At 41.3% G+C, this 14,229-nt stretch overlaps 1 protein-coding gene across 1 annotated transcript; it reads right to left on the bottom strand.

Moving 5' to 3' along the window:
- Window positions 1-1,168: 1,168 nt before the first annotated feature.
- LOC135215624 (ATPase H(+)-transporting accessory protein 2-like) lies at window positions 1,169-7,194 on the bottom strand (the record flags this gene model as incomplete). Its single annotated transcript, XM_064250535.1, is given in 6 exon segments — window positions 1,169-1,511; window positions 2,461-2,619; window positions 3,134-3,238; window positions 4,501-4,618; window positions 4,857-5,080; window positions 7,070-7,194. Coding segments are annotated over 6 exon segments (923 nt in total), but the record flags the coding sequence as incomplete, so codon positions are not given.
- Between the last annotated feature and the right edge of the window lie 7,035 nt (window positions 7,195-14,229).

Here is a 14,229-nt window from a genome sequence, read left to right as displayed (position 1 = left end):
AGCACAGGCAAATTGTGAACGTGAATGTTTATGAAGCAAAGTCTTATAATTTTTGACAGGCATCAAGATATAATAAGAGCTCAATCTGGATTATGACCAAGTCATTGATTATGAATCATATAGACTACCAAACTAAAGGTGTGATCATTTGTGGAAATGTGGGAAATTATAACAAAAATATTTCTATTTTTATTTTCTTCTTAGTCATTTAATATGATCCTTAAGTAAAAATAAAATTTACCTGCTTACATAAAATCTGATTATGATCTTAACTAAATTCTATTGGGTAAACAAAATCCTAGCATAATTTCATATAACTTTATTCCATAATTAACCATTGCGCTCATATTACACAAGCTTATATACAAACAAATAATATACAATATTTTAATACAATACACATCTCACTATTAGCCATCTGTATAATTATGACATCACAAGAAAAACACACTTACTTCTGACATATGATGGAATGTATGCTTTAAGATTGGCAGTATAATAGCAAACCAGTATTACTTTTGAAGATCTTATTGAAGACCCTTCTGCCAATAACAGTCAGTCAACCAACTTTACTCCTCATAATTCAACATTTGAAACTGAATATAAAGTATCTTGAATAAAAAATTTATGAATATAACAACTGCCACAAATGCAGTTTAGATGCTGTAAGGAATATTAACACACTAAACTGAATAGTCATAGGGGTCTTTCTGTTAATTAAAATTTCGTTTGCAGTTAGACAAACTCTCATTGCAGATATACCAAAGAACTAAAATTATTATGGTGCTAATTAATTACACTCATGATGAAAACATGAATTTCAACAGCAATTAAAAAAAAATTATTTTCTTGATTAATGGAATTCTTTTAAAAGCACAAAATATTCTTAATGCTGTACTACAGCCCACTAAGTGTCTCTTGTTAACAATATTATTTTCAAATAAATACACACAAAGAACTACTTTCTCTACATGTATAAACAAATCAGTCTGAATTTCACAGATTTTAGGGTTTAAAAATACTGCAAATTGATCACAAAACTAATCTATAATAGCATTACCAAGCATCAATGCAGTACCCAATTTTTTGTTAAGTTCAAACTTTCATTTATGCTGTGGTTCTCCTGTTCAAATAATCATCTGATCTAAGTTCGAACTTCATTCACTATTATAAATGGAAAAAGTACTGTACTTAATTAACAGCTGATCAATTACTAAAAACCAAAAATTTTATAAATAAACACCTACTATCTTCTACAACCTGGTATACTAATATTAATATCTTCACTAGTTTTGTGCTAGGACAGAACAAAAGTACATTTAACTGTCTTTCTTCATGCGTGGATTTGTCATTCTGTAGATAATAGAGTCTTGACCTGGATCCATGGTTGCCATAGCAAATGAAGTAAATGCAATGAAGAAAATCAGAATGAGGGAGATCCATAGGACAATGTTGAAGACAGCTGGGTAGTCAGAAGAATACTCAGATGCCAAATTCAAGTCCATGGGAGGCTGCAACAATTAGTAAAAGTAAATATCTAAAAATTATCTGTAACTTACTACTTGCCTATAGAAGTCAAATCTACATATTTTCCTTTCCATTAACAAAACAGCTTCTATACCAGCAAAAGGTTTTTAGCAGGAAAGCCGAAGAGCGATCCATCAAATGCAAATTTACCAAAATTGATTTTTATCTGTTGATGACCAATAAGACAAGAAATTCTTGCAGCTATTGAACTACGAATGTCTGAGAGAAGCTCAGCAAATAATAAAACAAGCTAATGGCCATTCCATACAAGCAGTTATAATTCAGTTTCCTTCTTTTCAGTGAACTTCACTGCAGTGGAGATTGATACAACTGAGCGCTTCCTTCAAGGTTCTTGGTAATGGTAAACTGGCAAGAATAGGTCTTGGGGATAATCAGTTCATTGCCCTCTTGATACTTCTTATCTAAAATTTTTCAAGGATCTCTGGATTTTGAAAACTTTGTCCTCATTCTTGTTTGTGGAGGGCCTAAATCAGGACCTCTCATGCAAGCTGGACTTCAGATATTTATTTACAAGTGATGACCATGGATTATAAAGCAAATTAATCATAAAATCTGTATGATGCTAATAACCTTGTAAATAAGTTTAAGTTTAAACACTTAAGTAAGGACTCAGCAATAAACACTCCTTGCTACTGTGAATATGCTATGGCACAAGAATTCATTACCCTTTACTCTGTACAACAGCCAAGTCTACCAGTTTTGTACCTGAAATAATATATTTCTAAATCTAGTGCAGCACAGGGTAAGGGGTAGTTCATGACAAGGAAACACTAACAGGGGTAATTCTAAAAACTGAACCATGAATGAGCTTGCACAATATCACAAACTCAACTATTATATTTTATATGAATAAACAAAAACCCTGGATAAGTTCAAGTACTAAGCTGCTTCATAAAAATAAATAATACTTACAGCAGCTCGTGACTGAAGAATAGAACGAGACGGACGGGAAAGCTCTTGAAGCTGGTCGACTACTGTTGATGCAACCAGAACTTGGTCATTATAAGCATGGCGCATAACATCTGTCACTCTAACCAGCTGATTTCTTACCACATCAATTGCCTCCTTAACCTTATGGATAAAAAAGAAGCACATCACCACAAAATGATATTTTTATTTTAAGATAAATTTTTAAATATACTTACCTGGCAGTTATATACATAGCTATATTCTCTGACGTCATGACGTCAGAGAATATAGCTATGTATATAACTGCCAGGTCAGTTACATATTTAAAAATGCTTATTGAATACTAAACCTGAGAGATATAATACAAAAAGAATATTTCCAGGTTACTGCTTTAAAGTAAAATTATTCATCAAAAACCCAAATAGGTAAAAACAAACAAAGGAAATAATAATTCATTGATAAAAATATAATGAGAAGCCATAAATTCTATTCTGTATTATGCATGAGCAAAGCAACCATAACAATTTTGTTTTACATGACTTACACTAATATAAAATTTCTGCCCAAGTCTAAATACAGTATAATTAAAGATCGATAGGGTAACACTTAACTGTTTCTACTTCATACCAGCTAATCAGTACTATTGATTAGAAAATAAAAAATAAATAAGTCAAACCTTTGCTGAGTTGATGCCATACACTTTGACCAAAGGTGCTAAAGCATTTAGCTCCATGAAGATGACATCCTGACCTCCATGAGATGTGGTTGTAATCTCGTTAATCTGCAAATAAAAATTAGGCATGTGTCTAAATTCTTTCATTTTACTGTACCTTATTCTATTTCCATTTACTATTAAATTTGTTTGGTGGGCCTCAGTGTGACTGGGTAGTCTTTTCAAATAACTCGATAATAATAGTAACAATCTAGTTCTTTACTTGTGTCATCTGGAAATTGAAAAATTACCATGCATCTTTTGCACAATAGCTACTAAATTCTGCCCTATATATACTAGTATTAGAGATGCCATTTACATAAGTACTCTGGTCAGTAATGATCTAAAAAGATCAGCACAGTGATGGTTGTAGCAAAAATTATGGCCTGGTGCTGTTTCAGGAGAACGAGGATGACCAGCAAGAGTCAGTAAGCTATTAACAAGAACACCCTACAGAGTGAAAAGTCCTTGCCACTAAGTCCTAAGCAACCTCAATGAGCAAATCATCTTCAAATGTCATCAACCTAATAGTTTATGAGGCTATCTATACGTATACTCAAATTTGAGATACGTCTTCACTTCAATAATTTCTTAGACAGGCAGCAACACGTCATGTCTTCCAGGTAAAGAACCTAAGGTCAAATGATTGGTTATTTTCCTTTAGTAATTTTGGAAATTTTGTTACATTCTTAATTGTAGAAGTGTTAAGCATCTACAAAACCATTGATCATGGTTTTCCATTCAGGTCTGTCCATTTCCAACAACTGCCAATGTATTGTCCAAAATAAACAGTGGCTTAATTCTCATATTAATGTTTTTGAGTGACACAAGTGGAAAATTCAGGGCAATTTCTCTGCCTGTAGCACCCTGTAAACAGTCAAATTACTTCTCTGCCCCATTATTACAGATATGTTGGACATTGTTAATACAGAGGTACTGAATAACTGAGGAAATGTTGCTCCTAGTACTCCATCAAGGCCTCTCCACTTTTGACAACACTTCATAGGATACTTGAAAGTGAACAAGAAATTGTTATAAACAAATGTGCTTGCATGCAGAATGTAATGAACTTTAAACCTTCTCTAAGTAGAATTCCTTCTTGGCATTTCTTACTACTGTTACATCAATAATGATGGAAAATTCAATATATAGCCGTCCTGGCTATATTAACACAAAATACTATTTTCCTTCAAAGCACTGAACAACAGCTCATTCTGAGTGAATAGATATTGATACTTAGTTTATAATATTCCTTATCATCAAACCAATGAACTTACCAAGAAAAAGATAATTTTATAACAAATTGTCAGTTTACACAAATTTTATTTTACCGTCATGGATGTTTTCATGAGTGTTCCTAATTCACGAAGCAAAGTTGCATCTGGCTCCACTGACATATTCAGCACTTTTGTAGTTGGAATGAAACTGTGAGGGCCATCTTCCACGAGGCTATAATATAAACATAATCACAAGTTAGTACTGAAATTTAAGAGAAATTTCCATGATGAAAATCTATTTGTTCACATCTATTTTCCAAGTACAGTATGTAGGCATGGAGAAGTCCTTCAAATCTAAAGTCAAAAGGTAAGCGTATGTAAAATCTGTTGTATTTTGGCTAAGTTTTGATCTTAGACTTTCTCTTTTATAGCCTAATAAATTACTCACTGACAAAGATCCCAAGACTTACTCATCATCCACACTGATGTATTTAAACAATGTTTCTCTTTGAGCTCTGGATCCAACAATACTCTTGACACTCTGGAAAGCTTCCTTCATACTCATGTCCTCTTTTAGGGGATATGTTGACCCTTCTTGATTGATAGTTAGTCCACCACCATGAACTACTATCACAACAGCAGCAGTAGGCAGGGAGAATGGAGTTGTGATGGTTAACCCATTCCATGGTGAAGACTGCAAACAAAAAACAAGATTAGATGTCCTTCAAGGACAAGTATTAACACAAAATTTAAATATGCTGTCTTAGACATGACACAATATTTTATTAGGTACAATAATAAAATTATAACTGATTAATAATAAAGGCCCAAACCTGAGAACATATGCACTTGTCCCTTGTAAAGATATGGAGCATGTATCCCTTTTGCTTATATAAATGTTACTTTACAGTAGAATTTATCTCATCGCTGGTAATTCACCTCTATTCAGGAACTTTATTGGGTTACTATTATTCAATAATAAACTGATGAAACAATTTAATGATTTTGACATCTTACTGGTGAAATTTCAATGAGCACTTCAACCATACCACTGAGAAAAATGTCTTTATTCTTGTTCAGCTGGCCCAAACCAGAGGAACTGATTAAAAGTGACAATATAAAAAAGAACACAGATGGTGATCAAAAATACCCTACAAAGGATCAGTAATGCCTACAGCATTCTCACTCCTTGTTTTATTTAAGAACATTGTATTCTGTGGGATTAGGTACACAAACGTTCATGATATTTTGGTTGGTTCTCTATAAATCTGTACTGTTCTGGGAACTCGGTAAAAATCGTAGGCATTATACTGTGAATTTATTATAAATTATAAATATTATAATAACACATGCTTATCTTCTTCTTCCAAGCTTTAACCCATTTTTATATGGGGTCACCCTTATGAATGAGTCATCTCCATCGATTTCTGTCCTGTGCATCGTTCTCGTCAATACCTTTCCATAACATATCTTCCCCTACACAATCACGCCATCTCTTTCTTGGTCTTCCATTCTTCCTTCTACCCCACACTTTCATTTCCATCATATGTCTTCCAAAATGATGTTTCTCTCTTTGTAACAGGTGTCCATACCATTGAAGCCTTCCGTCCTGTATTTTCTTTGATATTTCAACTACCTTTGTCGATCCTCTTACATACTCATTTCTAATCCTATCTTCCCTTACTACTCCCGGCATCCATCTCAACATTCTCATTTCTGCTACATCCATCTTCTTCTCTGTTTTCCTCATACTTGCTGTTTCTGTTCCATATAACATAGCTGGTCTGACCACCGTCCTATGAAACTTTCCCTTCAATTTCAGAGGAACCTTCTTGTCACAGAGGACCCCTGATGCAGACCTCAGTTATTCCATCCTGCCTGAATTCGATGTCTTACCTCTTGGTCCATGCTTCCACTATCCTCTAATATGGACCTTAAGTACTTGAACTTCTGCAATCTCTTTATTTCTTCCCTATCCAATCTTATGCTATTTCCACCATTCTCAGTAATACTGGAACATAAATTCCGTTTTTGATCTACTTATTCTCATTCCTCTTTCCTCCAGTGCTGCTCTCCACCTCTCCAACCTCCCCTACAACTCCTCCCTCCTCTCTGAACACAACACAATGTCATCACCATATAATATGCACCATGGCATTGCTTCTCTAACATCCTTGGTCACTACACCGACCCCTGGTGTAATCCATTCCTATCTCAAATCCATCTGTCTCTCCGACACTGCTTCTCATTCTAGTATAAACATTCCTCTACATTTACTGAATAATTCTGATATACTTTTCCAGCACCATCTTCTCGCTCAAACATCTCCATATTTCTTGCCTTGGCACTCTTGTCATAGGCCTCTTCAAGGTCTATAAATACCAGATGTAGATCCTGTTGTTTTTCTCTGAATTTCTCCATCAGCTGCCTTATGCAAAATATTCCATCTGTTGTGCCGCTTCCCTCCATAAATCATAACTGTTACGTATTTCCTTATTCTCACTTTCACTCTTAGCTTGCCATCTATTATTCTTTCCAAAATCTCCAACGTGTGAGACATTAGTTTGACAACTCTATTATTACTGCATTTCTGGACATCACAAAATAACACATGCTTATAGTATATGAAAAAAAAATTACAACTCCAAAGTTATGATTCCATTTAAAGTACTTATAAACCTACTTCTTTGGGAGTGTATCCAAGTGACGAAGTTAAAATGTCATCAAGATTTGATACTCGAAGTGTACTTGCAGATCCAAACCTTAATGTTGATGGTGCATGAACCACTGTTACTTCACCACAGTGCACTGCAAGTAAAAAAGAAAATAATTAGCTACCATGGTGAATGCATAATGCACCAATGACACTTTAGTACAGCAGGAATTTTGTTTAATTTCAACCTAACATCAATCCAAAGAAAGCACTCAGTTCATGAGTACATTTTTAAAACTTATTGTCCATGTAGCCTGCAAGACCACTATTATTACTTTATTTAAACAAAAATTTTATCAGTTTAAAGTTAACCAAAATGTTATTGTTATTATACAATTAAGTTTGTTCATACTTACCTGGCAGATATATATATAGCTGTATTTTCTGACGTCCGACAGAAATTTCAAAACTCGCGGCACACGCAGTGGGCGGCCAGGTGGTAGTACCCATTCCCGCCGCTGGGAGGCGGATATCAGGAACCATTCCCATTTTCTATTCATATTTTTTATTAATGCCTCTGTCTCCTGAGGGGAGGAGGGTGGGCACTTTAATTATATATATCTGCCAGGTAAGTATGAACAAACTTAATTGTATAATAACAATAACATTTTGTTCATGCCACTTACCTGACAGATATATATATAGCTGAATCCCACCTTCGGATGGTGGGAAGAGACAGAATAGGATTTTTTTGGGAAACTTAAATTAAGTAGATGATATACATCTTGGTTCCTTACCTGTTTGCAAAGTAGACTATGTGATTACTGTCACGTAAGGCTGCTTTTGCTTAATCACAGAGTTTGCCAGCCAGGTGGAGACCTGTAGTGCTGGTGCGCTCTGGATGATCTGTCAACGGGTGCGAGACCTCAGCGTGACAAGATCATCGAGGCCATACAAATGAGGGCAACGAAGCAACTGACCACCACCTGACCAACTATACACAAAACCCCTTAAAACTAACTAAAGGATGGGAGATCTTCACATAAGACTCACCACAACCTAAAAACACAACAACCTAACTTAAACCTAACTAAGGAATAGGGAAAGAGCTACTTCCGGACCCCAATACTGTGTCCGCAGAAACGTATGGCCCCAGTGCATTACAATCGTCATAGATCGTTCTCACATCCCTTAGGTAATGTGAGGCGAAGACGGAGTTGCTCCTCCAAAAGGTGCAATCAAGGATGTCCTTGATTGACATGTTCTTTTGGAAGGCAAGAGAGGTAGCGACGGCTTCGTACTTCGTGCGCTTTTACTCGGAAGAGGCTCAAATCAGTCTTCTGGAAAGATGAATGAGCCTCCCGAATGGTGTCCCTTAGAAAGAAAGCCACAGCATTCTTCGATAAAGGTAACTCTGGCCTCTTCACAGAGCACCAGAGGTTACCTGAGGGACTCTTACCTCTTTAGTTCTATGCACGTAGAACTTGAGAGCCCTTACCGGGCAAAGGACTCTCTCTGGTTCTTGGCCCACCAGACTTGACATACCCTTGATCTCGAAAGTCTTCGCCAAGGGTTCGAAGGATTTTCATTCTTCGCTAAGAAAGATGGGTTCAACGAGCAGACAGCATTGTCCCCTTTGAAGCCCATTAACTTGCTAAACGCTTGAATTTTCACTAACTCTCTTAGCCGTCGCAAGAGAAGTTAGGAAAAGAGCCTTCCTTGTCAGGTTTCGAAGAGACGCTGTCCTGAAGCGGTTCGAAAGTGTTCGACATAAGGAATTTCAGGACTACATCCAGATTCCATGATGGAGGTCTCATTTGAGGAACCTCGAGGTCTCGAAAGACTTCAAAAGGTCATGAATATCCTTGTTGTCAGACAGGTCTAGGCCTCTGTGCCTAAAAACCGCTGACAACATGCTTTTATATCCCTTGATGGTACGGGACCGCTAATTTCTGCACATTTCTGAGAAATAGCAGAAAATCAGCTATCTGGTTCACAGAGGTCGAGGAAGAGGAAACTCCCTCCTTTTTACACCATGCCCTGAAGGAAGCCCACTTCGACTGGTAAACAGCTCTTGTGGAAGCACGTCTCGCATGTGCGATTACTCTCGCAGCTGCTTTCGAAAAACCTCTCGCTCTGGCCAACTTTTCGATAGTCTGAACGCAGTCAGACTCAGAGCGGAGAGGTTTGGTGAAAACCTTTCGAAGTGAGGCTGTTTGAGTAGATCTTTCCTCCAGGGCAATGTCCTTGGAAAGTCTACAAGGAAAGACATGACCTCTGTGAACCATTCTCTTCGCTGGCCACATCGGAGCGATCAGGGTTAACCTTGTCCCTTCCGAGGCCGCAAACTTCCTCATGACTTCCCCCAGAATCTTGAATGGTGGGAAGGCATATAGGTCTAGGCCCGTCCAATTCCAAAGCAAAGCGTCTACCGCGATTGCTTCTGGATCCAGGACCGGGGAGCAGTAAAGAGGAAGTCTCTTGTTCCTTGACGTTGCGAATAAGTCGAACCAGTGGACGTCCCCACAGCGTCCACAGGTCTCGACAAACGTCCTCGTGCAAGGTCCATTCCGTCGGAAGGACTTGGTCTCGACGACTGAGAAGGTCTGCCCTGACGTTTTGCACTCCTGCAATGAATCTCGTCAGGATAGTCACCTTCTTTCTTTTTGCCCACAGCAGAATCTCTCTCGCTAGGGAGTACAACGTTCTGGAGTGTGTTCCTCCCTGGTTTTTTAAATAAGCGAGTGCTGTGGTATTGTCCGAGTTTATCTGAACAATCTTGTTTTCCAAACTCTTTTCGAAGAACTGCAGGGACAGAAAGACTGCTGCCAGTTCTTTGACATTTATATGCCAGGCTACCTGTTCCCCTCTCCAGGAGCCTGACACTTCCTTCCCCCCTAGTGTTGCTCCCCATCCTGTGATGGAAGCGTCTGAAAACAACACTAGGTCGGGGCTCAAAAGACTTAGGGACACGCCCTCTTGAAGCTTCTGAGGGTCCAACCACCATCTTAGGTGGTTCTTGATAGGAATCGATATTCTCAATACTGCATTGAGATCGTCTTTGGCCTTCCACTCGTCTGCCAAGAAGAATTGGAGAGGCCTGATGTGCAGTCTTCCCAAGGAAACAAACCTTTCCAGCGAGGAAATGGTCCCCAGCAGACTCATCCATTCCCTCGCCGAGCAAGTCTCTTTCCTTAGAAAGGCTGAGATCTTTTCTAAGCCTAGCCGCTGACGTTCCTGGGACGGAAACGCTCGAAAAGCCACTGAATCCATCTGAATCCCCAGATACACGATGGACTGTGTTGGGGTCAGATGCGACTTTTCGAGGTTGACCAGAAGTCCCAGGGACTTCGCTAAGGCTAAAGTGAACTGCAAGTCCTTCAGACACTTCTCTCTCGACGACGCTCTGATCAGCCAGTCGTCGAGGTATAGGGAAACTCTTATTCCCGAAGAGTGTAGCCACCTCGCTACGTTCTTCATCACCACTGTGAACACCATCGGAGCCGTGGTCAGTCCGAAGCACATAGCTCTGAACTGCCATACTTTGTTGTTCAAGACAAATCTTAGATACTTTCTTGAAAGAGGGTGGATCGGGATGTGGAAGTACGCGTCCTGCAAGTCTAAGGATACCATCCAGTCGCCCGGTCTCAACGCTCCCAGAACAGAATGAGGCGTCTCCATCGTGAATTTGATCTTTTCCACGAAAAGATTGAGCTGCTCACATCTAGAACTGGACGCCAAAACCTGACGACTGCTTTGGTACCAGGAAGATTCTGTTGTAAAAACCTGGAGACTGCAGGTCCGCGACTTGTTCCACCGCTCTTTTGTCGATCATCTGTTGAAGAAGATCGAACAAGACTTTCTTCTTTTCTCCTTGATAGGATGGAGAAAGGTCTCTGGGAGTCGGTAGGCAAAGAGGAGGGACAAGATCCAAAAAGGGGATCTTGGAACCCTGCCCCCTCCACGATCTTGAGGGACCAAGAGTCCGTGTCTCTCTCTCTCCACGCTCCCGCAAAATACTTCAGTCTGGCTCCGACTGGTGTCTGAAGGACATGCTTTTCACTTGGAAGGCTTTGGCTTAAAGGAAGCTCTTCCTCGTGAAAACCCTCTCCCTCGAGGAGCTGCTCTCGAGGGGGAGCCCCACGAAAGGGCTTAACTTTCTTCGGCGGACGAACTGCAGCCGAAGAGGTTGAAGGTACGGCTGACCGTCTAGTAGACTGGGCCAAAAGGTCCTGAGTAGCCTTCTCTTGTAAGCTGTTTGTCAGGTCCTTACCAAAGTCTGGGGGAAGAGATGGTTCGAAAGAGGCGAAAACAACAAATCCGCTTTCTGAGCTGGCGTCACCGAACGAGCTGTGAAGTTGCACAGCAAAGCTCTCTTTTTTAATAAAGCTGTTCCAAAGTGAGATACGAGCTCCTCCGAACCATCCCTGACGGCTTTGTCCATACATGCTAACACGTTGGACAGCTCCCCCAGACTAAGAGATTCTGGGCTTCTCGCTTGCATATCCAGAACTCCCAAACACCAGTCAAGGAAGTTGAAGACTTCCAGCGTCCTGAGCAGACCCACCCTTCAAATGATGTCAGTCTCCGACGCGGTCCAAGTTACCTTGGCAGAGGGTAAAAGCGACCTCCTCTGCAAATCCACAAGGCTGGAGAAATCTCCCTGAGCAGAAGAAGGGATACGAATTCCCACTTCATCTTTGGTTCTATACCAAATGCCCCCTTTTCCACTAAGTCTAGTAGGAGGCAATGCGAAGGTCGTCTTACCTTGCTCTCTCCTTCGTATCATCCAGTCCTGGAGCTTTTTGAAAGCACGTTTTGTTGATAGAGAAGTTTTCATCTCTACAAACTCCGGGGTTTTCCCAGTTTTAGATGAGAGGAAAACTGCGAAGGAGGAGACTTGGGAGCTGCGGGCTGAAATTTATCTTCAAACAAAGACCGCAAGAGTCGTACGAGGACTTTATAGTCCGAGATAGAAGGGGCTGTAGCAGGTCCTCTTCAGCCAATTCAGCAGAATTACTTAGCTCTCCTTCTTCTCTAAACGGAAGAGGAGACCGTCGTCAGGAGAAGGCGTCCTAATGGGGGTCTTGGCTTTATCAAAGGACCCCTATCCTTGATAGATGCAGCCTTAATACGGCTGTCTTCTTTATGACGCTTACTGCTCGTTGATGGTAGAGCGTCCTGAGGAGGACGAGCGTCCTCAGCGCCTTCCGCAGCAGTCTCACCTGCTCAGAGAAGCGTCCTTACATTTCTTCGCTGGTATACGTGCCTGTGCCACGTAAAACTAGCGTTCACAAAGGACTTCTTGATCAGAATCCCCAAAAACGTCTGCTTGAAAGGAGGTCTGAACGTCCTGGCGAGCTTCTGCCAAGCGTCCTGTCTAGCGTCCTGGTGAGCGTCCTGCCGAGCGTCCTGTCTAGCGACCTGGCGAGCGTCCTGACGAACGTCTTGCCTAGCGTCCTGCAAGCGTCCTGACGAACGTCCTGCTTAGCGTCTTGCCAAGCGTCCTGACGAGCGTCTTGACAAGCGTCCTGACGAGCGTCTTGCCCAACGTCCTGCCGAACGTCCTCGTACAGAGCGTCCTCCTCAAAAGCGTCCTGACGTAACGTCCTTCTAGCGGACGGACGAGATCGGCGAATCGCCGAAGGAGAAGCGATCGGCGAACGAGACGAAGTAGGAGAAGGCGAAGGAGACTGCTTAGTCCTCTTGACAGGCAGTCTAAGGCCTCCTTCCTTCGCTTAGGCTCGACTGCTGCTGGCGAGTCCTCTGAGCCATAAAGCGAGGATAGCTGGTCCTGAAGGGAACAAAAGAATGTTCTTCGTCGGGGAAGAATGAGCAGAGGAAGCAGGACTGATCCTGTGAGAAGACGAGGGGCGAGGGGACGCCTCCTTCCTTCTCACAGGTACAGCTACCTGTTTCTCAGGTATACGCGCCTGTGCACGCAACCTAGCGTCCTCATCGGAGGAAATCCTACCTCTCTTCTGAGGCGGAAAGACATCATAAGCGTCTTCCGACGAAAGCGGCGAAAGAGGACGTGAAGCGTCCTCCGCAAGAAACGTCCTCTTTAACGGACGAGAGTCTCTCCGAGCGCTCCACCCCTTGCGCGGGGGAGGACGCTTCGGAGGACGAGAAGCACTCTTTTCAGGACGCGTGCTCGTGCACGGTCCTTGGCAGCCTGGGTCTTTGCTACATGGTCTGCCGAAGGGACGCCAGATCGGTGGGAAGCCCCCGTAACCTCTTGCGGCTTTCAACATACCTCCTCCCTGGGTCTTGGGAGTCTGATAGAGGTCTAGGCCTAGAGGCATTATGGGGCCGATCTGACGCCCCCTCCACAACACTGGGGGCACGATCACACACCTTGCACCGAGCCAGTTTCTAAGGCTTTCACTTTGGGTCTCCAGAGTGCGAAGAAGACTCCAAAATCATAGAGAGAGCATTCGCTTCTCCCGACACAGAATCAGAGCCCGAAGGCAACACAGGTTTAGGGGTTGTAAACACTACAGGTGTTAGTGCAGGAGAGATGTTAGTCTTACCTTTGGAAGAACCACTCCTTGAGGAAGACCTCCTGATCCTATCGCGCTCCAATTTAAGGCGATAGGACTCATATACTCTCCATTCATCATCAGTCAATTTCTCACATTCATTGCACCGATGATCAATCAAACAATTAAGCCCCCTACAACTCATACATACTGTGTGGGGGTCTACCGATGCTTTCGGTAGCCTCACCTTACAATCAGCCCTCAACACACACTCTGAACTCACAACACTTGATCCAGACATATCTTATAGAGAAAAGTCAATCCAAAATCAAAAAACGGTCCACTATCGCGCATGCCAATTCAACAATCCAATTCAATACCAAAAAAATCAATCAGATACTTAAAAGCGAGTCAATTTCCAAAAAATCCTGAGCAGAGGTCTGTAAACAGATGTTTACCGACCGGCGACAGAAAAAAAATATGAATAGAACATGGAATGGTTCCTGTATCCGCCTCCCAGCGGCGGGAATGGGTACTACCACCTGGCCGCCCACTGCGTGTGCCGCGAGTTTTGAAATTTCTGTCGGACGTCAGAAAATACAGCTATATATATATCTGTCAGGTAAGTGGCATGAACAAACAAACACTTAATCCTTTTATAGCCAATACCTCTCACATAAACTGCTCACATTATATTCTAAACTATTA

The sequence above is a fragment of the Macrobrachium nipponense genome, chromosome 5, assembly GCF_015104395.2.
Source record: "Macrobrachium nipponense isolate FS-2020 chromosome 5, ASM1510439v2, whole genome shotgun sequence".
NCBI classification, from domain to species: domain Eukaryota; kingdom Metazoa; phylum Arthropoda; class Malacostraca; order Decapoda; family Palaemonidae; genus Macrobrachium; species Macrobrachium nipponense.
The sequence above is the reverse complement of the archived record's forward strand: the minus strand, read 5'-3'. Positions and strand labels throughout refer to the sequence as shown.